At 42.1% G+C, this 27,955-nt stretch overlaps 1 protein-coding gene across 3 annotated transcripts; it reads left to right on the top strand.

Annotated features, from left to right (window-relative positions):
- The first annotated feature begins 893 nt into the window (after positions 1-893).
- Positions 894-27,955, top strand: LOC128453041 (apoptosis-stimulating of p53 protein 2). Of its 3 annotated transcripts, XM_053435658.1 has the most exons (21): positions 894-1,196; positions 1,519-1,672; positions 12,094-12,241; positions 12,958-13,071; positions 14,292-14,362; positions 15,010-15,111; positions 16,264-16,438; positions 16,646-16,827; positions 16,940-17,104; positions 17,361-17,399; positions 18,919-18,966; positions 19,909-20,092; positions 22,582-22,665; positions 22,827-22,948; positions 23,047-23,449; positions 24,087-24,916; positions 25,669-25,806; positions 25,914-26,047; positions 26,169-26,335; positions 26,537-26,736; positions 26,839-27,955. In XM_053435658.1, exons 2-21 carry the CDS (start codon positions 1,646-1,648, stop codon positions 26,878-26,880), a joined length of 3,375 nt encoding a protein of 1,124 aa, XP_053291633.1. In that variant the 5' UTR covers positions 894-1,196; positions 1,519-1,645; the 3' UTR covers positions 26,881-27,955. The 3 variants fall into 3 exon arrangements, with proteins under 3 accessions (XP_053291633.1, XP_053291635.1, XP_053291634.1); XM_053435659.1 differs by lacking the exon at positions 17,361-17,399 and having other exon boundaries at positions 896-1,196; XM_053435660.1 differs by lacking the exons at positions 17,361-17,399; positions 18,919-18,966 and having other exon boundaries at positions 895-1,196.

Raw genomic sequence — 27,955 nt, 5'->3', positions numbered from 1 at the left:
AATGTTGTTATTTTACAATTTAATGGTTCATTTGAATATCTTTTGCTTGATTATAGATTTTTCTTTCCCTCATTCATCAATTGAATTATCATACATTCAAATCTCAAGGCTATCTCACCAGCAAGCAGATTTTTTTTTCTGAACTTCGATCATTACAGCCTGGAAGAATCAGAACGCTGATGTCAAATTTATTCCAATCTCAGAATGAGGGCAGTTTATTTGGTGTTGTTATTTTTACATCCCTTGAAAGAGATGATTCTCCTCACGGTCAGTTCGTGGAGAGTCACAGCAGCCCAAATCCTTTCAAAATAAAGAAACACCACTGGAACCCAAGTTAATGTGTGTGCATGATAATAAGTGTGTGAATGCACTAAAAGAGGATCTCACAATACTTTCTCAGGGTTTGAAAAAAAGTCTATCTAAATCTATTGTTTTTTCTTTCCATATCTTTAACGTTAAATGCAAATAGTCCATGTCTTCTTCAGATTTAGTTTCTTTCTTAAATAATTTGTTTCCTCTTTCTCCCTTTCCTTCATTCTATTTATCTTCTGTGTCTTTATTTTTGTGGATAGACTAGTTGTAAGGGACCTGGGGATGGAGCTGGGGGAAATCCTGAGTTGATTAAAACAATTTGACTCTTTACTTATTCATTTCTGTGGCCTTCATGCACATAGTTTACATGTTCTATATATTTGTTTCCCTTTGAATGTAGGACTTTGATTACAGTGTGGTATTAGTACTTTTTCTGAAGTAAAGTGAACTTTACTCCCCTGGGTATCTGTCAGGTCAAAAAAATACAATCGGTCACATGATAAAAACGCTTGTATTAACTCCGCCCACTTCAACTACAGTTTTCAACTTTAGAAAAAGGAGCAGAGGGAGACCTCTCGCGTCTATGCATGCCTTGTTTTCCTGTTGGTAGCATCTGTTGCTGCGGATTTAGTTGAAAATCAAAGTCAACATGAGAAGAAATCCGCTTTAACATCTTTAAAGTTAAACTATAAACTACAATAGAGTTTGATGTTTACACCGGACTAGATGAGGGGGGGTGGGGTTCCGCCCCTGGAGGAGGCGGGGCTTGAATTCCAAAGTGGGAACGAGTTTCCTCTCGAGACGTCACTCCGGGATAGGCTGCGATCCGCCGAGCTGCGCTGTCACTCATCGGGATTTCGAGCTGATCACCATCGCTTCCTCCGGTGAGTAAAACCTGGAAAAGATTTGAAAAACTCCCTCAGATGTTCACTTGTAGTTTTTCCCGTAGTTTGATTTAATAACACGAGGGATTTCCGTCGTGTTCCGCGCTCGCGACGAGCCGTTACAAAGTTCTGAAGCGATGCACACACACACACGCACACACAAACACTGAACTACGACGGAAACTTCGGTCGTGAAGGCCTTGCTGCAACAGGTCCACGGGAAACCCGTAACAACATGTGTGTGTTCTGCTTGGTTTGGTGTTTGTTCTGGGTCCTGAGTGGATGAAGTAACGTTGTGTTGTTTGTGTGTTTCCTTACGCAGGACGCGACCCCCCCAGCCTGGAGAAAGTAGCCTTACCCGTCGCGGGATTAAAGTGATCGCCAGTCCCGTCGCTTTCGTCGAAACTGCCAGTGAGAGACGGGGGTTCGTGCCGTGTTGGGTTTTCTAAATGCGGCACGAAGCTAAAATGATGCCGGTGAGTTTGTGTTTTAATTCCACGGCTACAAGTTGTAACGCTGTCCCACAGCTTAGCTTCTTCCTCCTCGTAGCACCGTGCTAGCTCCGCTGTGTTCCCACCGGGAGTCACCTGGACATTTAAATTGACGTGGCAAGTTGATGCGGAGGGTACTTTGGTGTCATTGCTATGGCAACAAAGGCTCGTGTTGTGAAGTTCACCAGCAGCTGTGTGTCTGTGTGTGTTTGTGTGTTATTCTGTAGGTGACATCATGTATTTGCATTATTATCTCACGTATGTAGACACAAGTCTCCATCACTCAGACGCCTTCTGTTATATGTGTACACTCGGTTTTGGGACAGTGATCATTCACCATCATTTTTATCTGACCTGCATTTATTAATTTATGCGCTTTGTTAGTGTAAATGTTTCCTCCCTGCTTGGAACACACAGCAAGCAGAGGGCACCTGCCAAGTCCTGCTGGACTCCTGCCATGCCCCCACCATCATCCCCATCATCATCATCATCATCATCATCATCAGTCCATTGCTTTTGCTGCAGTGCAATAGTCTCAGTCTTTCAGCACTTTTCTGATATGTGCAGATCAGGCACTAGTCTCACTGTGGTGAAATAACCTTCCCAACTTACAGAGTAATATGTTTAAGAATAAGAAGTTTTTTTATTATCATTACTACCCACTGTTGTGAGTTTGCATGCTTGATGGTTACGCAGCAACGTACGTAGAAGTGAATGAGTTGAAGTTTTTAGGTCCAGAATTCATTAACGTGAGAAAATCATAACACAGCCGCATAAAGAAGGCAATGTTCACTGACTTATAGTTTATCGGTTTTGTCAAAATAGTTTCTGTTGACCGGCTTAAGCAACTAATCTTTTCAAACTTGATCCATTCCAGCATTTGTTTTCAGGATATTTAGTTCATAGAAGAACAGACATTCATTATTAGAAATGTTATACCTGGTTCAAATCAATGTTAATTAATGAGATTGTTCAGGCTACGCTGATGTTGTCCTTTTTGGCTCAGACTTGTGCCTCCCCTGACGCATCTTGTTCATTAATCATCTCTAAGCAATGGAAACAGATTAATGTTTGGATGACTCCTGTGTGATGCCTGGCGACTGTTGCTTAGTCATTTGTTAAAACCAAGGTCGGTTCTCATAGACACCAGTATAAATTGTCAACCTGACAAGTTTTCATACAAGGTCTATTGTCTTTACATGGCTCATGAGATCTTGGTGATTTCCCCCCTCTTTACACCAACCTGACAATATGTGGGTACCTTTGACTGAAACACAGCTTCTGGTGTTAGCCTGATAAACACAAAATGGCCTCTATCTGGCCACGTCTGATGTGAGGTATTGTCTTATAAATTACTCTCATAGCCCGTGACCCTGCTTGTACAGGCCAGGGGCTCGGGGGGGTAGTGAGAATGTCATGTCGTAATTGCTGGCTGGGGATGGTAAATAGGGGGTCACTGTTTTCTGAACACAATGACGAGCAGGGACTCTTATACAGCATGTTGTGGAAAGCACATTGTGTGTGTGTCTGTGCTGTGGCAGCGTCCCGATAAGGGATGCTCACCCTTTATGCAACCATGGCATGTTCATTTACCCATGACTTACTGATGTCGCCGCTTCAAACAGTCTCTGTTCTGCAGACTCTTATCGATGCCATTTGTCGGTTTGAATAATCTAATGTTACAACCCATGTTTTGTAAATATGAATTATATTAAGTAGACTATAACAATAACCAGGGAATAACAGGGAAGAAAAATGTGTTGGCAACAGTGAGAACTTTTATGCACAAGCTTGTATTTCAAATGTTGCAGACACAAGTCCCTACTCATTTCCTCATTCCTCTCCCATCATTTGAGTCGCTATTTTTTTTTTTTTTTTTCCAGCAGACAAATCCTCATTGGCATGCACGGCCTGCATTATTTTGTTACAGTTATGCTGTGTCTCACATTTGCCAGCCTTTGAGGCAGTGTTAAGATGGTGGGAAAATTTGGTGATTCTCTGGGAAGCCTACTTTTGCTGTGTGTCAACAGAAACCGAAGAAGGCTTTATCTGCGGCCACCATTGCCTTTGTGTTTACTCTGTGGGAGAGTATGTGGCTGTTACGTAAACAGACTGGCACATCGGTGATGGCCAAGGACATGCAATGGCAATACATTGACTTTTGTCCGAAGAAAAATAGTTGAAAGGATGATGTTAGCTGAGATGATGGATGTAGAATTACAGGACGAATGTACAAATATTTCCTTTCCAAGTATTTATGTTCTTTAACTTTGTATAACTAAGTACTTAAAAATGTTTGTACACAAAGTTTATTTATTCATCAAAGGGTAGATTAAAGAATGTTTTGCTGAGGTAGTAATGAAATCTCATGATGAAGCTAAGCAGAGTCTGTGATTAATGCTCTTGAATACATTGCCTGTTTGACTTTGCAGTGCACTAATGCCACAATACCAGCATAACATTAGCCTGTTTTCTGAAAGGAAGAACAGCAGCACAGTCACCTGAGCAGGTATCAAATTACCTGCTCAGGGAAACTGGGCGACTCGGTTGTGAAACGCTGAATAACACATTGAAGTCGGTGAAATTAAAGAAAGATCCATTTCCACACAGGATATTGGGGTTAAAAGACTAATCCAGTAATAAATGATCTCTTAGGTCAGGGAATCAGCACTGTAGGAAATAAATGGCTCTGTAAGAATGAGTAAATAGTCCCACAAACTCAGCGGTTTGCAGTTTATGATCTGTCAGTACGAGTTTTTAGTACCAGTAGATGTGTTGTGCAACTGTAGAAACATGTTTGTAGTTATTGTGAAAATCAGCCATACTAGAAGGTAGACTGAAAAGACTGCTCTCATAGAAAGAGACGTGGCACAATTAAATCTAAATAGGGGAATAATGAGGCACAATTTCAGACGGTCTATCTTGGTAGACATCGATACAGTTGAATCCATTGTTTATATCAAAAGTGACAACAACTAAAAATGGTGAGCTAGAGGGAAAAGTTCTAACCTTTGCTTCTCTCACCTCCATTCCATTTGTCAAGCTTGGCGTCAAAATGGTGTAAATGTTGTATATTTATTTTGGAAAGTTCATTCAGTGATATTTTGTGTGTTGACATTTACGTTATTTTAGCTGAATGAATGAACGAATGGACGTTACGGATTTCTTAAAACCCCAAAGACAATAAAGCTCTAACTCTAAAAACCTATTACGTGTTGAACGAAATATTCCTCTGCTACCTATCTCTGTTTCGTAGTTTCGTGGCGCCCGCTGCTCACTGCTCTGTGAGTAATACCCCTGTTCAGGGACTTTTGTGGAGACAGAAACTATCACCCAGGAACTAAATTTAGACTCTTGTTCTGCTGGTCCAAATGTTGTTTATGTTCATGAGTACTCAAAAAAAGAAGTTCCTGCAGCAGAACTTTACCTCCTCCAGTCATTCACTCCCATGCTTCACCCCAGGCTGTTTTGCATATGACAGATTAAATGCCACAAAGACATCATTCATGCCTTTCTTTAGGAAGCCAATTAGTGTGCCTGCACATTTTGAAGCGCTCCCTCTCAGCTGTTGGTTTCTTCATAGATAAATAAATAATTTTGCATCCAGTAAATTCCTTCCCAAGAGGCCAGGTGTTTTCACAATTCTGTGAATGCTACAGCTCTCAGTCATTTATATTTAGGTTTTTTAAGTCTTTCCAAATTAAGCCCTCGTTGTTTCGATGGAAGACTTCATCCACCCATCCAGAGCCCGGAAAAAATGATACATCCTCTCCCTTCTGCGTGATTTTGACTCCCATTCCCTTATCTCTCAGATAAGCACGAAGTAGGAACTGTCTCATCACGTAGCCAAGGAATGGAAAGAGTATTGCAAGAGTGCGGATTATACAGTGATAGGCTAAGTACTGCAATGCAGACGAAGAGAAGAGCTTGTCGTGATCTAAGAGTCACAGCTATAGCTGCAGCTTCAGTGTGAAGCTGCTTGTAAAAGCTGCTTGTTTCTCTGAATGTTGCAGATGAATGAGGAGAGTGTGCATTCTGATTCCCTCTGTGTTCTGCTGTTCATTACCCCTGACCTTTTCTCCTGCACCCGGAAATTCAGCTTTAGGACAGTAAATGAGAGACGAGGAATAATGCGTAAAGCCATCGAGGAGCTTACTGCTGCCTCGTCTTTTGGAGAGACTGCTATGCTGGAACTGTGTCAAAACTCTTGTAGCCGTGGCAGGGAGACACACAAACACACAGAGAGAGCGAGAGGAAGATGTTGCTGCAGTTTCTTAAAAACCTGTCGTATGCAGTTTCAGAGGTGGCTCCCTCAACGAGAGCTAGTTGAATCATTCGCTTACCACAGCATTATCTCTAATTAGAAATGTGTGTGGACAGACAGCCAAGCAGCCCTAAGGTGAGACCCCTCTGGAGGGGTCGAAGATGTAGCCCCTGTCACCCTATCTCACAACACTGTCCCAGTTGTTCCATTTCTCCCAGAGGTGTTTTACCAGACGGTGTGTATCTGTTGCAGTCAATCCCAGTTTATTCTATTAAGCCAGTCTGACACTATTTGTTCTGACACATAATCCCCTGGGGCAGGTCTAGAATCAGAACTTGCTTTTATGTTTTAAAATATAGAAAAATAGCTAATTTACTCTTTTATTAAGACACTTTTAGATATGTTGCTCTTTTATCGTTGGTGCAAAGATGTTTTTATAATTGGTGAAATCTTTCTCCGCTTAATTTTGAATTCAACACTCACTATAATAATGTAACATGTTTACAATATACTTCCCTGTTACATCACCAAGTCTTACCTGCCAAACTCATCAGCATAATTATTTTTGCTATTCATGTTTTTAATTAATACTGACTCAAGTTTAATCTTCGCTGTTAATAAGCAGGAAGCTGTAATCAGGTCTCCCCGGGACCATAGCAACCAGTGTATTATGCATGTAAATTCTGTTTCTCAGATTAGACAATGAGAAGCTTAATATAGATTTATACTACTTGGGACAAAGAACCTCTTTTCTTTTCAGCCTTATTTGTATCAAGTACTGCATTTGTTGACCCAGTCTTATAGAAATAGCTCTGGAACAGTTACTTTATCAGTGAATCAACAGAAGATGAATAGGTGTAACAACAATTGAATTTATAGTAAACATTTTATGGTTCCAACTTAAGTATGAGTATAGTAGATTTACATTTAGATACTCAATTAGATGCTCAAAAAATAGATGACTCAATTTTAATGTTGGATTCTTGAATGACCTTTTATCAATCCATCCACTATCAATACCACTTATCCTATAAGGGTCGCAGAGGAGACTGGAGCCAATCCCAGCTGACATTGGGGGAGAGGCAGGGTACACTCAGGTCGCCAGCATATTGCAGGGCCATTGTGAAAAACAACTTGCTGTTAAATCAGCCACACTCGCAAATTTCAGCTTTTATTTAGAATTTTTTTGTTTTCAAAATACCAAACTGGATTATGAATGATCTGTAATGTTACTGTGGTTGTGTTTAGTTTTTTGGATGTGAATTCTCTGTGACGGGCTTCACCTTTAATTTGCTAGTTTACTGATATTGTGGAGTAATTCCATTATAGCACAATCCCCTGTGATTTGTCTATTCTTGGACATGGGAAACTGCAGTGCTGGACACTTCTGATCACTCTTAACTCAATGTGCATCCAATTACATTTGGACACTAAGGTCTTTAGAGACAAAAGCAATAGAAATGACCCTCACATGGAGAGAGGGTGTTTTCAAGGTGGGACATGAATTGATTTTCTGTTAGAATACAATTATAAAGGGACTGTTCTTCTAACTTTGTTTAAAATATTCCTTGAACTTTAATGCATTTGCATGAAGAAAACAACATCCTGCTCTGTTATCGTGCACTACTGATCGCTCTATAACATCAGTGCACATGTACATGATCGTAACGATCATTGTGAGTTCCACACACACCAACGCAACATTCCTTACTCTAATTTGAACAGTGTTGATCTTTAAACTCAAGGCCTCTGTCTAAACAACTGGAAAGGGTGGTAAAGCCTGTTCCCCAGTTTCAGGGCCCCTGTGCCTTCAGACGAGAGGAGGGATTCAAGTTACTCAGCAAGGAGCCAATTTAGAATCTAAAGGGTGGTGAGCTTATCTTCAGTGTACAGTATCTCACAGAATATCCCAGAAGTGTATTAACCCCAAATAGGACAGAGACATTGATGAAGACTCCAGGTTCCATACAATAACCGAACAGCTGATATAATATCTCTTTGATTTTTTTCCTGTCTCATTCAGCAGGGCTGGTCACATAAGTGCTGCCAGCAGCAGTCCCTCTGTTCCTCTTACATTTGTTCTTATTACAGTGTCTTTTTTCTGGTGTATTGATGTAACAATCTTTCATCATTGAGATACACGCTCCTCCTTTTTGTGTCCAGAAAAAGGGTTGTGGGCAAAAAAAAACGTTGACCCCCAAGACTGTAGGTTTTTGTTCTTCCTCGGTCATTAATGACCTTAATTTTACAGATTAAATGTAGGCACTGAGCAGTGGAATCTCTATACTGTTGTTCTATACTGCAAGCGATTGAATTCAAGCTTACTATTATTATACTGATCCATTAGTCTGTTAAAAGCCGATATTTATATATATCAGATTAACTTAATCCCTGAGATATAGCCCCACTGACCTAGCTTTATAGCAGCTCTGCTTTGAGAATATCCACAGTTCCGGCTGCAGCGTTAACAGCCACATCTCTTTGCTTCTGTCTATAATTGTCAGTTTGCAGTTCTGAGACGTCACACGAGTCCCCAAACTCTGGGAGACAGCTCTGACTTAGCCGCTACTGTGATGGAAATAGAAATCTATCGCTTTAATAGAGCAGCAGAGGCAGCACGTCCCCATCTCCCATCCCCAGGACGATCGCTTTGCCCTGTCTGAGGTACGAAAGAAATGCAATTCAGCAGTTGCTTCTGACATCCCCTCTGATAGACAGGAAGCAAGTGGAGCACATTTTTTTGATCAAACACTGTCATTTACAATCCAAAAATGGTACAGCTCAGCTTCCTGGTGGTTTAAGGTAAAGTGGTACTTTCTGGTTAGCTGTCTGTGTTGAAATAGGCCTATCGAATTGTTGTCAAGCTGTTTAATTTTACTCACTGTTGTATCTATGAATAATTAATGAGCTCTCAAGTCGTCTGGCCGAGTAGAAACAGGGAGTATGGGCACTCTTCTCACATGTCTGTGTGGGTAGACCACATAAAACATTAGTTTTGTTCTTTATCAAGCTGGCAGACACTCTATCGTCAGGCTGGGCGTTATGGAGTTAATCAGATATTGTGATCCCTGGAGAAACTGTATGTAGAATGTGTATGACATTATCTGTTGTTGCATGAAGAATATAGGCTCATTTATGCTGTTTTTTTACGAAAAGAGATCCGTTTCAAATGATGTAATAGTTACTGCCAACATGCTTCCTTTACGTTGGCATTGTTGTTAAGTAATACATCAACTAGAGGGCAACGCAGAGGCGTGAGTTTCTGACCAAAACAAACACAGCGAAGTTGGGGAAGGTTGACATAATGTTCCATTTGTCCCTGTGCCCAGGTGAATTAACATCATATCTATATAACTATAACCCACTAACATCTGGCTTTCGTCTCCAATGGGAATGGATCACATCGATATTCACTCCCGGGTTAAATGACTGCAGTAGACACAGGTCTATTCAGGTCTGGATCTGATCGGCAGTGATGGGAATGTGATGCCCAGGTTAATGCGCTAATTTTGCTTGACAACGTTGATGAGAGAGCTCAGTTTTTCGTGCGTTCGTGACATTGAACATGACTCACTGTATTTTTTGAGTGTGTTGACCTAGGTTAAAAAGCTATATAAATATACCACCATATACACTTAGCAAAAATGAGTCGACACCGTGAAGCTGTCTCACTGACATGGACCTGTCCTGTTCAATGTCACCTTCTCCTTTGTCTATTCAAACAATATGCTGTATCATGAGAAAAAGAGTTATCCTTCTATATGAAAGTGATAAACCTAAATATTCACTATTTCCTGAGTCTATTTAGCATCTTTTGATGATCCCAAATCCATATTAATATTCAAAGATTTATGACAAGTGACCTGATGAGCTTAGTGAATTGTGTATGTAGAACATGTGTTCAGTGTCCTAGCTCAAAAGCAGTGACCGCAGACGTTAGGTGGATGAAGGTAAGCAGCGAAGTGCTAACTCATCTCGATTGAGGGATGGATTGGGTGTTGGTGCTGGCCCGGGATCATTAACTTTAGTGCTGAGGAGAATATAGGCATTGCCACTCCCCCATAATACTCCTTTCCCCTCCCTTCAGTGTCTGCTCACTCTCCTTTCTCACCCTCACCCACCCTCACCCACCCCCATCGCTCTGTTGTCTCTCCTTCACTGTCCAAATATTAACAGGGTCATTTGAATGTCCTGCTCTGCTGGGAAGTTTGTGATGATGTCAGCTGTTCTGTGCTGATCTCTGAATGTATATTTTTTTTTGTTGGAACCCGTTGCATGAAATTGATGCCAGTTGAGGTTTCTGATTAATTAGCTGCTCTGACAGTTTTATTTATGTTATTGTTAACCGATTCCAGTTTTATAACCACAAATGATAAAATGACTCAGATTAGATAGGAAATGAGCAGTGGTAATTCTATCTTTGTTCTCTGGTGGTGGTCTTCCTTCACAGAGCTTTCTCGTCTTCTATGGCCATTAAGGACCTCAGGGACAATGTCTGTTTACAGCTCTCCGCACTGTAGATCACTGACAAGTTGACTCAGTGCTGATTCGCCCCATTGATGAGGATCCTTTTTATTTGTATCCTTATGAAACAAACCAGTTGAGTCAGGTCCTCTGAGTCAGACCGCTGCCCCTCGCTTCCACCTTCCGGTCATCACCGTGGAAAAAAAACCAGCAAAACAAACTAAGCTTCTCTGGCTGTGTGTATCGCCAAGGAGATTTTCAGAGGAAACATGTCACCTGCCCACTCCCTCAATAAAGCTCAGTTGAAGAAGAAAAGGGAGAATAAAGCCTCTTATCTTAAGGCTGTTGCACTTTTGCTCACATAGTTCAAAAGCAACTTGAATACTTTTGTTCCTGCGCCGTGGCTGCAGCTGCTCCACACGCTGACCCCCGAGCCCTTTGTGCTCGTAACCCCACTGACCTGATGTTCCCACCATGGCCCCTAAAGGCACGGGTGTTCACAGCAGCGAGAATAGAAATAAACTGACAGTATAACCTGGAGCTAGAGGACATGATATTGCTCAGTTATACTTTCTGAGGGATCAGTTTTATTATAGCTTTATCAAAGCAGTCGCTCCTATCCTGTGATCAGATTAGATATGAGCGTATTCAAGCCATAAAGCCTCATAAGATACACCTGTTTACAATACAGGTTTTTCACTTTCATGTCTACTGTGGATGTGTGTGCAGGTTTTATACTGATTTTGACATTTCACGCCCAGTTGGGTATTTTTAAATCGACTTGGAAGGTACTAGTTTAACAATGTCCAAGATTTAGTGATCTGAATTTTAGGCCTCATTACGTACTAGGTCTCAAATGTTTTAGACATGTTTTCAGTTCATTTAATGCTGCTTTCATTATACTTTAAAATTGCTTTTCAGAGAAATGTTTTTGCAGCCTGCATAGTTTGTAATGTCACCTTTCTCAACAACACAGTTACTAAGGTCTTAAAAATGTTTTAAAATGAACCGGTTAGGACCTGCAGAAACCCTGTAAACAATACTGCAGCTGTCATAGTTTCAGTATGGAGTTTGACAGGAATGACAGCATTTGGAATGATTGAAGACAGCTAAATTGTCTGCTCAGTTTCATCGTTTATTTTATTTTCTTCTGTACCTGAAGGCTTTCACATTCCTCTTCTATCAGTGACAGTTTCACTGAGATACTCCATTTCTTTTTAGATTAGATTAGTCCCTCCCACCCCTCAGTCACACACTGACGTTCAAATCCAGCTCCTCCAGGGTCCTTAGTTTTTTCTCCCTCTAGAGTGCTTGGCAGGGGTATCAAGTGTTTCTGTGTGTGTGGGTGTATTGTGTGTTCTGTATTGTGTGTGTCTGAGGGATCTCTCACTGTGGTGACAGCACTAGTTAGCAGTTAGATGGCATGGAGTAAAACGGAATTCTCGGAAGCTGGCCTCTAAGGAAGAGGGTTGGGAAAGGGATACTGCAATCAGTGAAACACACAAATGCACACACACACAAAGACAGAAAAAGTTTACACCAGACACCGATCACAGAGAGTTATGTATTCACTCTGCTTCTTTCGAGATCACCAGGATTCTCCATTTTGTGCCACCATTTCATTTCTCCATCTAATCATTCTCTCTCTTCCTCTCCTTCTCCCACCTGTTGTCTCCAGATGTTCCTAACTGTATACCTCAGTAACAATGACCAGCATTTTACTGAGGTTCCCGTCACCCCGGAGACGCTATGCCGGGACGTGGTGGAGTTGTGCAAGGAGCCCGGAGAAGCGGACTGCCACCTGTCCGAGATGTGGCGTGGATCTGGTGAGCGATGGTGCCAGTTTACCCACTGCTGCGTTAATCCATGTACACAACATGCAGAACATGACATTCTCAGTCACACACTGTTTTGTTTGTGGAACATGGCTTCATCCCAAGGGACGGGAGTCGGTGTGCAGACACTTGTTTGTGTCCTTCCTTTAATTGGAGGCAAATTGCTTTTCTGAAGTAGACCATATATGGAGATGAGCAGTGTGGTCAACTGCTTGGAGCTTTTTCTATTTTTTTTTTAGGGGCTTATCTCTTTGAATCTGCAATGCAAATGAACCGTAGCCCATAATCCCTGTAACAAACACGAGCACCCAGACATCTCCCACATTTCTTAAGTGGAAGGGGAGTGTGTGATTTCATGCCATGTCAGGAAGTAATCAGAATCCCAACTCAAGGAGTCCGACTTTATAGCTGTTTCCATGGTGACGTTGCAATAAAATGGAATAAAGAGCCAGTTATTGTGTTTGAGTACTTTCACAAGTGGACACGGCTGACAAGATCGTCACATTTTCAGCCATTTCTTACTGCAGACCCCTACTGATTCTCTTTGGAAAAAAAGCTGTGATATGACATACAATTTATATTAAAAGCTTGGGCCCTTCAGTGCTACAACGTAGCCCTAGTTACATATTATATTTATATTTACCTAAGTCAATACAATTTAGAATTTTAAATATTGGTTTCATGGTCTTTTCACTTCACTCCTGCAGAGCGAGCCGTAGGCGACGCAGAGAGGATGCTGGATGTTCTCCAGCGATGGGGAAAGCACATAGCAGAGGTGCGCTTCTTTCTGCGCCACAACCGAGCCCCCAGCAGGGAATCAGGTAAGTGTCCATTCCCATTATACACACCCCAATCATGCATACAGCAAATAATGAAGCCATTGTTTTTATTCTGTAGCTGCCTCACTCACAAAAGGGTCATGGCATGACAAGGTCTGAAGACAGAAAAAATACATTTGACATGAACCTAGTAAACTCCAGAGATTCCTATAGACGACACAACATACACACAACAACTCTGGAATTATTTAACTGTCTTCATCCAGCAATGGGTTTATATTGGCAGGCCCAAAATCCTTCAACAAGCCTTATTTAGCTTGAAAACCAAGCCGAACTCATGTTGTCCCACATCGTCATAAGCCTGCTGCTTTTCAGTTTTCTTAGGAACACAGAAAACTCTAGCATTTTGGTCTTGTGCTATCCTCTCAGCCACAGAGTTGCGTAACTAAGCCCTTTTACCCCTCACAGCTTGAGTCTGGCCCAGGGATTAGATGGCTGTTTTCCCTTCCTGTTATCTTAGCCTGCTCTTGTTTTCCCACACTGTTAGCTTAGATCTGCTCAGTTGTTTGTACCACAGCTCTGAATCACATTTTCTGTCACTGTATTTCAATTAAGGATGGGTGGACTATGTTTTTCATGTAATTCATTGGAATACAGTCGTCCTGAATTGAGCTAGCTAAGTAATCTCACACTTTGTCACATATTTAACCTTACTATAGTCAACAGTCAACCAGTGCACGTGTTTAAGATGCATACTGTATGTCAATGGTCATCTAAACCTATTATGCAAGCTAAATGGCTTTGGTCATTGGCCAAGGCTTTAAAGATGGGATCTGGATCAGACGCCTCCACCCAACCCCCAGCTTTCAAATAACAGCAGCGTGGTCGGATATAAGTGCATTCATGTACACAGACAAGCACATTACACACAGTTATGGGACCCACCCACAGACGGTTATATATTACGTTAAATCCCGAGATTAAGGCAAGTCACAAAGTGCACTGATCCCAGTTTTTTCCCAGAGGAGCTGAGATCTAAGCCCTCCTCTGCAGTCCAGAGAAAAGCCATTCACCTAAAAGGGTCTGCTTGTTGTTTTGTTCAGACAATTAGAGGCAAAAAGTCAAGAGAAAGTTCCAGTCATTTTTCAAAACTCTCTGTAAAGACCAGCAGTTTGCTTTTCCTTAGTCTGAGGTCCCATCTGATGAAGCTCTACAATAGATGGTTATGTCTGATGGAGTCTTGCATCTTTTTTGATACTCAGGAGGCTCCAGGGGCTCAGAGCCGAAGAGGAATGGAGTGAAGGGTCCTCAAGAAAGGAGGATGGAGAACGGGGTAGGTTTCTGTATCTTGTTTTTAGAAAATGTGCTATATACTGTATTGTTTGGTCAATAGGGGAGGTTAGGTATAAATGTAGGAAATATTCTACCTGACCCAGTTCAGCATAAATGAAATACTTGTTCGTATATCTGATTTACTTTTTTGTTTTTATTATTATAGGAAAAATTGAAAGCCCTTTTTTGTAGGTCAAAGAACCAGGTCAAACTCTGTGACCTGGTTTGTACAAAAAGCTAACTTGATGATTAGCCTACAAGCATTAATTAATTCAATTAAAAAACACACTGCACTGTAAAAATGCTAACGATCATACTTCCATTATAATCAGCACATTATAACAAGGACATTACTATTATAATGATTATCAAGCTGATAATGTCAACAGATCTTAAGTGTAAAACCTTTAGTTAAAAACTATCTTTACCACTGCTCTAAAACTCATAAAAACACAAAAAAGTAATGTTGGTCCTCCTGATGGTTTGAAGCTGCTTATGCTTTTCTGACCTTCTCCGAATTACATTACATTTGTTATTTGAAGTAGACATGTAATTTATTTGATCTAATTTCCCTCCACACAAGTAAAAAAACAACGAATAAGCTGTATTTGTACATGTTCTGACATCTTTTGTCCCCCTTTTGTCCAGGTGGCGACACCCCGCATGGACATGACGCTGGCAGAGCTTCAAGAGATGGCGTCCAGGCAGCAGCAGCAGATAGAGGCTCAACAACAGCTCCTCGCTTCCAAGGTACATAAAGGAGGAAGTGCAAGATGAAAGCGGAGGCAGGGGTGGTTAGAGAGATGGATGGAAACAGAGGGAGAAGGGTTTAAGTGGTGGAGATGAAAGCAAAATAGGCAGGAGGAGAGACCCACATGGTGCACCAAGATTAAAGCGGAGGTTATTGGGAGAAAGCGGGGAGATGGTAAACAAAGGGGAAAAACAATTCTAGTGCACTCAAGGAAATGAAGATGGGTTGTAATAGAGATGGCATTTGGAGGTTGTGACAGACAGGTGAGCTGAGTTGTGGATGGCTTCAAGTGAAGTGTTTATAATTCAAAAGCCTGAATCTGCTGCATGCTTTGAATTCTCGCTGTACCAGACCCATCTGGTATTTGAAGATCTTTCTTATTTTGGCTGGGTCTTTTTGGTGACAGCAGGAAAGACATGTGACAGAATACAAAAAAAAGAACTGACCACATATTCCTCCTACGCACACCTTGATACCTTGAAATGTTTCAACTCTGCTGATACAGGTTTATGCACTGTATCAAGATTACTAAAGAACACCACTTGTGTCTTTCTCTTGTTTCCTCCTTAAATTTGCCCTTCAGGCTGCAACCATGGGCTGCAACCCGTGTCCTAGAACCACTTAAGAATTCAGATCCAAGTACATTACATGCCTGAGGATTATGTAACAAGCCAGGGAATGTAACCTCAGGCAGTCATATACACCTGCACGCAGGTCAACTGAACAAAGAGCCATTACCTTTAGCACACATGCCCTGAATAGTTCCAGATAGAGACTGTATTGTGTACATCTGGGAACCTCTTTGGAAGAGCTCTGTCAGGTTATTGGCTGTGCACACTGTGCAAGACTCATAAACAAGACTTATTTTGAAAGTTTAACACTGTTTGACTCAACACACAGTATTCTTATTTAACTCAGCAGCTTGATATTTAAACCATTTCTGCTTATAGAAACAGGAAGAAATCTTTTTTTTTTTAAAAGCCAAGGGCTCTTGTTCTTCAAGCTGCTAAACATTACCATAATATCTAGTTTTGTATATCTTGCTCGAGAACAGTAACTACTGTAGAAAGCATACTCAGCCATGACTATGCATGTGTTTGATTTTATTTGTGGGTGACCTTTGCTCCGTGCTTCCCTTCTTTTGTTTGCAGGAGCAGCGGCTGCGCTACTTGAAGCAGCAGGAGCAGCGTCAGCAACAGCAGGCCTCTGAGCAGGAGAAGCTGCAGCGCCTCCGAGAGAACGTTGAGAACCAAGAGACTCGGCTCAAGAAGGTCCGGGCAATCAAGGGCCAGGTGGAGCAGAAACGCCTCAGCAACGGCAAACTGGGTAAGTTTTGTGAATCCACAAATGGATCCCTGCACAGATAATTCTATGACAAGAAGCAGGGAAGATTTTTATTTTAAGATATAAAGAGAACAAATATTTGTTTCATTTCTTGTTTTATTAATATCCGGAGGTTCTCCTTACATCTTCCTTTCCTCCGTTATCATCTCATACCGTTTTTCCTTCTCTCTATGTCCCGCTCCTCCCCAGTTGAGGAGATAGAACAGATGAACAACCTGTTCCAACAGAAGCAGAGAGAGCTAGTGATGGCTGCATCAAAGGTTGACGACCTAAGCCGACAGCTAGAGTTGCTGAAAAATGGCAAAATGGAAAACATCCATGACAACCAGAGCTCCGTCGCCGAACTAGACCGACTCTACAAGGAGCTACAAGTGAGCAGAAATAAGATTTAATAAATGAAATTCAACAATTTTTGTTCTAATTGAGCATACATGTTGAAACTATCTGTTCTCTATGTACTGCCTGCTTGTTTACTCGGGTCAGCTGAGGAACAAGCTAAACCAGGATCAGAACTCTAAGTTGCAGCAGCAGAGAGAGAACCTGAACAAGCGCAACCTGGAGGTGGTTGCCATGGACAAACGGATCACTGAGCTCCGAGATCGGCTGTGGAAGAAGAAGGCAGCACTGCAGCAGAAAGAGAACTTGCCTGTAAGTATTATAAAACCCCAACAAAATATAAAAACTTAAAATATTCACATAAACTGTTACAGAATAACCTCACATGTCATCATTTACATTTTGTGAAAGTATTACTTTAATTTGGCTTTTAATTGCGTGACTCTCTTATAGTTTGTCAGGACAGTGATATTAATACCTGTTATAAGTGAATGAAATGGTTTTGATCAGTGCTCCACCTAGTGGCCTTATGATGAAGGCTTTTTGTGTCTTTCTTTACCTCGGAAAGCCTCAGATGCCCCGACATTCACAGATCCCCCATGCCAACGTAAGGCTCCTCAAAATTGTTTTCTTCTGTGTGGGGAAATTCTTGCGACCTCCTCGTTTGAAGGAGTTGACACCTTTCAGTCTTTTTCCCACTTTTTGATCCCTCTGTTTGAGATAGCTGTTGGGGCTTGATCATTTTTGTGATCATGTCACAGAGTTGCATCTGATTTTACACTCGCACTTCTTTACCCAGCTGTGTTTTCAGTCACATTTTGGCATAAACAACTCCTGAGCAGCGATGAGTGCCTGCTGACACGGCAGACAAGCAGGAATGTCAGTAGAGATGCTATCTGCTCTGGCTGCACCCTTGATAAAAACAGGAAAAGGCAAATAACAGGTCTATCAAACACAAACAACCATGTTAGTCAAAACTCTAAATACCTGGAAGGATTCAACACATACCAGAAATCAGAAGGATGCATAATCTTTGTACTCGCCCTAATGGATGTTAGGATTTTGGCTATGATCTCTATCTGGTGTCCTTTCCAGGAGTTGTTTTGAACGCAGGTTGCCATGAGACTGTAAATTGTGTATAGAACAGACTGCAAGGGAGAGAAATTAACATGTTCACTGCTTAAGGTTGAAAGCTTTTCATAGGAATAGCAAGGAAGTGAGGGTTGCTAAAAAAAGAAAAAACATAATAATGTTCCACCGGATGGGTGATAGATGATTTTATGTTTTCAACTTCTAACTTCACATTTGTCATTTGACTCTGTCTTCTGTGCAGTTGTCTAATGTAACTTGATTGTTCAGGAAATCAGCTCGATTTCCTCTCAAAGACAATTACGGTGATTCGGCGTCCTTCCATATTAACTTTCTTTCTTTCAACCAAATTAACATTCAACCAATTAACTGCAAAGATCTTTTTTCATGATTGAATGTTGGTTCTTAACACTGTAAAACAAAGTCAAAGCTGTTTGTGTTGTAAATACAAAAATACCATTGTAGCAGGCAGCATGCATTAAGTAAATAAGGTGAACAAGATCCAAAGTAGTCTATAAGTTAGAACATAAATAATAAATGTTATAATGGAGATTGTTTTGATAAATATATAATCCGCTCCCTGATCCTAGTTTACAGAGACCTTATTTGTCTTTTGATCTTCGCTAGACACATATATATATATATAAAGTCAGATGAGAACAGAGAAAGTAAACAACTGTGTGTTTGTGCATGTGTATTGAGATGAAGGCCTCAAAAGGCCCTAGTGAGGAGGTGATTTACCCACTACCTGCCCGGAATCATAATGAGCGGGCCTTTTTCACCTCAGCACAAAGACACACTGCGTCCAAGCCGCTCTCTCCTCCAAACAAATAGCCAGCGTCCGACTTACATCACCACACAGCCACTTCAAACCACACTGATGCTGAGGGAGCAGTCAGATTAGATTCCTACTGCACCATCCTCGCCCTTTAGTTCAGCAAACAGTTAGAAAAGGTAAACATTAGATTGTTAATAGAAAAGGGGATTATTTGGTGTTTTGAACTGCTGTTGCATGTTTGTGCTTTTGTTTTCTCAAGAATGGCTACCCTGGTAAAGAGAGGGCTTCAAAAGAGATTCATACTCAGGTAATTACACTAGTGTTGGAGCTAAACACATGTTTCTCTTTTCTCTCTGATCTCTCAAGTATTACTTCAGATTCCATCAGATTTGTTTCTGATTGAGCCACATTCATCTCTTTTTGAAGGGACACTTTGTCATTATGTCATCAGCTGTGAGAAATGGTTTTGTTCCGAGGTCAAGGTTTATTAGATAGTGAAAGTACTTTATCCAAGCTTGAAGTGAAAGATTGTTTGTTGGGTTTAGAAAAGATAAAGGGATATATTTCTATAATTAGGATTTAAATTGAGCTGCATGATTTAACTCTCTCCTCAGTAGCTGTATATAGCTATATAGACTATAGTTATTCATAGTTACTAAACATAATGATTGTTAAGAAACCTAAGTACCAGTGGGATCGTTTTAAAGGCAAGGTTCGGAGAGGATGGCTATGTTCGTCTGTCATTACAACATTTTGGTTCAGAGTAAAATATCCCAGTCACGGTTTAGAAGCTTGCCAGACACACTGTTGCATTCACAGACATCAGGATCCTTAGAGAATGACTCCTTATTTCCCCCACTTGTAATCGCTAAATCCCCACCAGCAGGTCTAGTCTCCAGTTGTACACCTCAAACACAGTGTGTCTTACTGGAATGACCGTTCCACTAGCACCACCCACAGGTCAGAAAATGAAGTAGAATCTTCAGTGCTTGCCACAAAAAAATCTGTTTACTGATTTCACCCCTAGCTTAAGTTTACAGATTTACCTCTCTTGTAAGAAAGATCTAAGAATGTAAGGGTCCATTACACTCATCTTAATGTCAGATGTTTTCTGAGTCATTACCTTAGCATTATGTAACGTTTTAGTTATCATGTTAATATGTCTCTGTCCGTCTTTCTCTGTCTCGCTGACCTTTGTTGCTCTAACAGCCTCGTCTGTTTGTTTCTCTCCCCTCTTTTCACTGTACAGCAGCCCTCTGATAGCCTGGCCGGACAGCAGACAGGTCCATCTCGAGTGGCAGCGGTCGGCCCATACATCCAATCATCCACCATGCCCCGGGGCCCAGTGAGACATGACCTGCTTGTAAAGCCAGCCTACCCTGATGGCACTGCCACCCTACCAGCCCACGAACCACAGAGCAAGGCCGGGGCAGGTCAGTAACCAGAGACTACAGACTGTCTGAAGCTCTTAGCTCACCTCTTCACTCATTTATTTCCCTCCTGACCATGACGCAGATCCCTGCTGGGGTCCAGGTGGCAGCAGGCATCAACATTGTCTCTTCTATCATTTAAATATAAATTAATCTGCTGCATTTGGCAATTGCTGAGTTTGTGAAACTACAGAAAAACTTGAGATCAGCATCAAACTTGCCAATAGCTGTGTCTAGTAGTGGCCTCTATTTCTATTATTCTTTACTTCTGCTGAAGTAAAGCAAGAATGCTAATCCGCTTACCCCAGCCTGGCTAGGCCCTCTCAACACATTCAGATGGTGGGTCACCGTTGAGTCCGGTCTGCCTTGAAGAGAAGGTATTATAGCATTATCTTGGTAACGCAATAATAGCTGAAGCTCTTGGCAGGTGACAATCACCACCACTAGCTCCCAGCAAGAAACCACGTTTGGTTGTATAGAAAATGTACTGTGTATATATAGCACCTTTAGGGAAACCAATAGTAGAGTCTTCAACTATTAGGACTCCTCAACAGCTGCTCTCTGTGTTTCTTTGTGTCTGTCATCATGGTGCATGGTCTATTTTCTTTAAATAAAATGTGACAAGACTGCCGTCCCTCCAGCAGGAGCAGAGGAGTCTGGGACACCTGCTGGTTGTGATGTCACTCTGAGCTCAGAAGGTAGCTAGCGACCTCCTGGATGGTGTGTTATGACCCAGGTTTTGCTGAGCCTGAACATGTCATTCTTTCTTCCGCTCTCCCGACATTTTCGGAACTTTTGATGTGTTTTGCAGTGAGGTTTTCGAACCAGTGTTATTGCTGTGGTGTGTGCCCCTATTCCATCAGCTGTAAGCATTCAGTCTTTGCTGCTTGGCTCATATTCCAGCGCAGCCAAGGGTTCTTAAAATGTCTTGAATTCAATTTTATTGATAAAAGGCCTACGAAATTAATAGATTGAATGGATCTTAATTCAATTTAGGCAAAAGGTTACAAATTTCTCTACTGTGCCAGACTTATTATAATAATTGTTGCACCATAACCCCACAGACTGTAGTCTTGACAATCTAATGATGGATGAGTGCAACATATCCCCTTAAAGGATGTTCAAATGTTTTGCCATCCTTTATCTCGTAATTCTTTCTCACGCTCTACATCACTGACTCACTCTCTTAGCCTTAAATCAGTCCCCCAGTGGCTGGTGGGCCGTCAGTGTACTTCAGCTTATTAAAAATGAATGTTCCAACACCAAGTTAGTCATTATGAAAAAATAGGAGATGGGATTCCCCCCTTGTTCCCTCGCTCATCTCCTTGTGAGTCCTACGTTTTCCTATTTTAAGCAATCCTCTGAACAGGAAGTAAAAGTAACACGTTTTTGACTGTCATGATGTTGCACACAATTATTTCTGCTGGCTGAGTTGATGTGCAGTATGGAGAGAGAGAGAGCGAGAGAGAGGGATGGGCGGGGATGCTGAGGAAGCCGCTCTCAGTGTGCACCTATTCCTAGTTCCTCTACAGCAGGAACATTGCATAGTATGAGACAGGCTCCTGAAGGCTGTGCTGGTCTCTGCATGGCCCCTAAGGGGGGCCCCCTCATTGGGCCCGGCAAATAGCATGTCTACAGCCAACGAAAATCTGGAGATCTAAGGCTTTATTTTTTTTGTCTTTCAAATGCATCTTCCTCAGAAGCCATGTTCTTGCTTAAGCCTTTGAAAGAGCTGCGGGCTAAGAGAAAAGGTACACACTTGTGTTTGTGCGTGTGTGTGTGTGCTTCTCAGTGGCTTTGTTTATACGTGATTGTTTTTCGTGAGTTATCCTCACGTAAAAAAGATCAATAGATTAGGTGCTTTCGTGACTTCTTTGCTGGATCTTTGGTCTTTTTGCTTGTTTTGCTGTTGTTTGTTGATGCCTTTATTGAGATGTCTCCCCGGCTCTTTTTCTGCTGCTCTAAATGGGTCAGTTGGAACAAACACATAACCTTTAGTTGAACTGACATTCTGTGTGGATTCTGACCAACTCAATCAGGTCTCCTTCGCAAAATGTGTGAGTGTATGTCCTTGTCTATATACAACGCCTCTTGAGAGGATGCATTTGACAATATTCTGAAAGCATTGTACTGGAAATCATCATGTTTTCACCTTTGTTGATGTGATGCTGAGCCTCGTGCTCTTTGTGGCTCATCTGACTGTGGATGTTTGTGGACATGCATGGCCATTGGCTGGGTCTTAGTCAGCCAACCGAGAAAACAAATGATGAGTAAAAAAAGGAGGCAAAACCCCCCAAAAAACACCTGCTGTTCTTTTTCAGAAATCCAGGATTTTTCTTCAATCTGAATGTTTTCTCTTTCTGGATTGATAATTTATAATGGAGCTAGTTTCCACTATGTGTATTGGAGTTTTGTGTTATTTGAACATAAAATCCCTCATGCTAATAATAAATTAAAATTAAACTCCCTGCTTCGTTCTCTTCTCTATTCAGGTCCAGAATCTAACACCAACGGTCATGGTCCTTCTTCGACACTACCACGAATCTCCTCTCACTCCCACGCAAGCGCAGAACAAGGTAAGAATACACATATACAAACAGCACACATGTATAGAGTATCATAAGATATAATGCAGAACAAGAGCTTCCAAAGGGGCTTTTGTTTTGTCTTTTTATAGAATCTGTGTCTGAAAATGAGCCAAAACTAAATACTGCCTCTTCATGTGGTCTGTGGATAGATGAGACGGAACTGAAGAGAGACAGGAAGGTACGTCCACTTTCCATGTTCGAGTCAACAGAAGTTCCCACCACCTCCCTCCGCAAAAACCAGAGCAGTGATGACCTGGTCAGGGATGCTCATGTAAGAGGGACCAGAAAACAATTATCTCCTTTTTTATTACCATCGAGTATATATCCTGTCATTTAATTTGCTACCTTCCTCTTCTCTCCTCTCTCTAGTCTGCCCCCAAGGCTCCGGTCAAGGTGCCTCCTCCCGTCCCCACCAAACCAAAAGGCCCAGGTGTTGTGCCGTACGGCAAACCAGGCCTCAACACAGGCACTTTCCCTAAAGCCAAGCCCCACAGCCAGCAACCCCAGGCTGCCCAGAACCGCACCCCTATGACACCCTCACAGAGCCAGACACTCCCCCTGCCCCCCAAGCAGGACGCTCCACCTGCAGCCACCGTACGGCCCTTCACCCCAGAGCTGCCCTCCTCCAAAGATATGAGTAAGCCCCAGACCTTAGCGGCCAGCTCCATATACTCCATGTACACACAGCAACCTGGCTCAGCCAAGCCCTTCCAGCCCAGTTTGCAGGGTGTTCTCAACAGGTCCCAGAACCGCAACAACGGATTCACCAGTGGTAAGACCATCCAGTTGTAACCTAACTAAACTAAACTAAAATGTAGTATTTGAGTGTTATTAAGGTGACCCAGATAAATGTATTCATTCTTCATTAGATAGTTGTCTCAATTGTCAAAGGCTTTGCTTTCCTTTCTCTTTTTACTTTGTGTGATAAGTAACTGCTTGATTTGAACCTACATTTATTAACATCCTGTGTCACAAAAAAATAAAATAAAGGTCAAATTAATTGGTACTTGTTTGACCGTTGTGACTTTACAATATAATGAATCATCTCTTACGGATCACTACAAAAAGTCAAGGTTCTTGGTATTAGGCTTGCCTCATTATATGATTGTATTCTCAAATTCATACTTTGAAATCCATTTTCATAACAATATCATTCCTACGGCAACGTTTCACTAGATTGTGCGACAGAAGTACATGTATACACAGTATCTTGCTCACCATCCATCGACTGTAAGATAAAGTAAAAAATGCAGGAGCAGTGACACTGGGCCATGTAGTTTATACAGTAATTTATTAATTTGCTAGGGATTTGTTCAATGACATCACACCACATGTGACATCAAATAACACAACATCATATCTATGTTGAAACTAAAGTCTTGAAACTTGTTTGCTATCTTTTTTTGTAGTGTACGGTAAACCAGTGATCCCAATTGGAGGCCCCTTATATCCAGAGAACCCGTACCTGGACCGCCGCTCCCCTGCTCCAGAGTTTGAAGTTGACCACAATGGAGCCGTCAATGTTGGTCCCATCTCATCTGAGAGCCCCCAACCAGAAACGGAGCGCACCCCCCGGCCCCTCAGCCCCACCAAGTTGCTTCCCTTTATTTCTAACCCCTACAGACATCAGAGCGAGGGTGACTTGGAGGCCCTGAGAAAGAAACTCTACAACGCCCCGAGGCCCCTGAAGAAACGTAGCTCCATCACTGAACCGGAAGGTCCTGCAGGACCCAACATTCAGAAACTCCTGTATCAGAAGACCACACTGGCAGCTATGGAGACCATTGTGACCACACCAACCACCCCCACTTACGCTGGTGAAGCAGAGAAGGTGGCAGAGGGATCTGTGGGGCCACCAAACCTTCTAATGGGGGCAGAGAACCACCCTTCAGAGACAGGACCTGCTCGGGAGGGAGGACAGCCGCAGTCTTCCCTTTCTGTCCCTGCTGAACAAACTAAAACGCCTTCAGCTATCCCAGAGACCGAAGACATCATCCCCCCTCCTCCTCCATCCCACCCGGCCCCCAGGCCAGATGATGCCATTTTCCTACCACCACCCCCTGCTGGCTTGGAAGACATAATCCCCCACTTGCCTCCTCCACCTCCAGAGGGCTTCCTTGAGGAGTTCCCTCCCTACCCACCTCCACCGTACCCCAGCGGAGGGGAGCAGGACAGTTTGGGAGAGGACACCTTTAACATGAAGGCACCAGAGGTCACGGGCCAAGTCACACTACCACCGGTATGAATCCCCATCATACATCTGAAACACTGTTGTTTGTTTTTATACTACGGGTCCTTTAAACCCCCACATGTTTGTGATGGGGGCAGGTCATGAGTTACAGTAAATGTTCAGTGACCTGGCCTGATGTTATATAATTAAATGATCCTCATCAATCACTGCTATTGTTTCTGGAGAAAATAGGCCTCACTCTGCTTACACTAAGCGGATATCCACCCTACTTTCTCGCATTTACTTTGGAACAAACTGTGTTGTAAATAAACACCAGTTCATAGTCTTGTTGTTAAGCTCTCAGTGTAACTACTTAAGCGTTTTTTTTACCCGAAAGAGCAAACCAATGAGATTTCAGAGGGAAAGAGGGCGGTTTAGCAACTGAATCAACTATGTTGTTGCAGGAATTTGTTGTGGATTTTGTTTATATTGCCCCCCCCCCCCCTGTTCCCCTCTAAGACCCATTCACCAAGTTTCACTGGAGGGCGATTGTTCCTCATCAGGTTGCATAATCAAGGTTTTAGAGAAATGGACTTGTGTCTTACAGCTTGTGCTGACCAACTGGATTAGCATTGCACTGAGGGCTGGAAAAACACGTCTCTGTTCTCAGTCCAGATTGAATTCAACAGAGCGTAGCCGTTTCTTACCTCAGCAGGATGAGACTCTAAACATTCTCACCTTTTTAGATTCTCATCTCTCTTTTTGTTGTAATGGCTGATTGAGATCATTCGTCTGATTCATGTTTATGACTGTGTGTTTAGGGGAAGAGGACCAACTTACGCAAGCTTGGCTCTGTACGCATCGATCACAGCATGAGAGTGAAGTTCAACCCACTGGCTCTGCTGCTGGACTCGTCTCTGGAGGGAGAGTTTGACCTGGTCCAGAGAATCATCTATGAAGTAAGAAATTATTTTTTTATTGCATCTATTTATGCTGTATTATTAAACTACCATTGTACAAAGATGTTTGGATATATTTTGACCATCTTGTCATTTCTCAATCGTAGGTTGAGGATCCCAGTCTGCCCAACGATGAAGGCATCACAGCTCTACATAACGCTGTCTGTGCCGGACACACTGAGATTGTCAAGTTTCTGGTTCAGTTTGGAGTTAACGTCAATGCTGCTGACAGTGATGGCTGGTGAGTTCAAGTTCACTGCTGCCATGATTGATGATGGATTATTCGATCTGAGTCTCAAGCAAATCTGAGCTGTCATTAGACATCTACCCATTATCTTGTTTTTGTTTTATCTCTAACACAGGACACCTCTTCACTGTGCTGCATCCTGCAACAACGTGCAAGTGTGCAAGTTCCTGGTGGAGTCCGGCGCTGCGGTGTTCGCGATGACTTACAGCGACATGCAGACGGCAGCTGATAAATGTGAAGAGATGGAGGAGGGCTACACCCAGTGCTCGCAGTTCCTCTATGGTCAGTGAAAGCAGTTTTATTATATGTAGCGTTATAGTGATCATATGCATATTACATGATCAATAAGATTACTGTTAAGATAATTTGCTTATTAATAAAGGAAATGAATAAAGGTTGAAAAGTAATAATCTGTTTATAATGACCAATTTAACTTGGACATACTGTATGTAATGAATTTGTTTTTTCCATGTCTACCCTCAGGTGTGCAGGAGAAGATGGGCATCATGAACAGGGGTGTGGTCTACGGCCTGTGGGACTACACCAGTGAAAACCCTGATGAGCTGACGTTCGGCGAGGGAGACTGCATGACCATCATCCACAGAGAAGACGAGGACGAGATGGAATGGTGGTGGGCACGCATGGCCGACACTGAGGGTTACATTCCCCGCAACCTCCTCGGGGTGAGTCGGTGAAGTTGAATCAATAATGAATGTGTGTATTTTACACAGACTTGTTTTTCTGCAATTATAATATTGACATTGTCTCCTTGCCATCCCTCACAGCTCTATCCCAGAATAAAGCCTAGACAGAGGACCCTGGCTTAAAACACAAAGACCCTGGACATTCCAGTCAGCCAGCGTGCGCGTGAACACACACAAACACACCCACACGCTTTAACAGACTGGAAAAGAGACAGACTCTGCTGAAATGAAGAGACAACGACAGACCAAACGATATGAAGGATCAGCTCTGAGTTCTTTCTGGCACTTTTCTGTTTCTACAATAGAAGGATTCTCTCCCTCTCTCTCTATCTATCTCTCTATCCCTCTCTCGCTCCCTCTTACTGTGTACTTTGTACTCAAGACACTAATGGCATTGTTTTTCCTTGACCCTGCTGTTTTTGTACTTAGCATCTGAACTACTCAGCTACTATATCTAAAGTGACAGAAACTCAAAACTTGGGATGTAAAAGGAACGAGCAGTATTTTCATTTCTAGAAAGTGATTTTGACACTTTTGAACTGTTCTTTATTTTCTAACAAACTTGGGGCTCTACGTTGCATGTGGTGAACGAGTGGATGATTCTTTCGAATTGCTGAGTAACCGTGCCTCTGTATATCTGCACTGGAGATGAAAAATTTCAGCTGTGACCACCACTGTTCTGCCTACATTGATGGAATATGAAATGATGGGTGGGAAAGACAGACGGTGAAGCTTTTGATCGATCTTTTGCTGTTCACGCTGTGGTCGATGATGCCCAGAAATCCAGTCTCCTGCTGTGACACGTGTTTAAGATGCCACAAGATACTGTGTATACATGTACTTCTGTCGCACAATCTAGTGAAACGTTGCCGTAGGAATGATATTGTTATGAAAATGGATTTCAAAGTATGAATTTGAGAATACAATCATATAATGAGGCAAGCCTAATACCAAGAACCTTGACTTTTTGTAGTGATCCGTAAGAGATGATTCATTATATTGTAAAGTCACAACGGTCAAACAAGTCAAGTCATCTCTTAAAAGCAAAAAATGACATTCCCAAAACTCACTTTATCACATTTCTCTGTCAACTCAGATGTATTTATTTTTGTTATGTTTTTCTTTAGCTCTTTTGTCAGTTATAACCACAAATGTACTGTAGTATATCAAACATTTACAATAAAACAATTTGTACTAA

The sequence above is a fragment of the Pleuronectes platessa genome, chromosome 12 (genome assembly GCF_947347685.1).
Source record: "Pleuronectes platessa chromosome 12, fPlePla1.1, whole genome shotgun sequence".
NCBI classification, from domain to species: domain Eukaryota; kingdom Metazoa; phylum Chordata; class Actinopteri; order Pleuronectiformes; family Pleuronectidae; genus Pleuronectes; species Pleuronectes platessa.
This window is presented reverse-complemented; position numbering and strand designations above follow the sequence as displayed.

What these genes read in the sequence shown, in the direction of transcription:
- LOC128453041 (XM_053435658.1), top strand. Translation starts at nt 1,646, where the DNA reads ATGCGGCACGAAGCTAAAATGATGCCG. An exon ending in GACTCTACAAGGAGCTACAA is followed by an intron (nt 16,828 to 16,939) that starts GTGAGCAGAAAT and finishes TACTCGGGTCAG; the next exon opens with CTGAGGAACAAGCTAAACCA. An exon ending in ACAGAGCAAGGCCGGGGCAG is followed by an intron (nt 20,093 to 22,581) that starts GTCAGTAACCAG and finishes TTCTCTATTCAG; the next exon opens with GTCCAGAATCTAACACCAAC.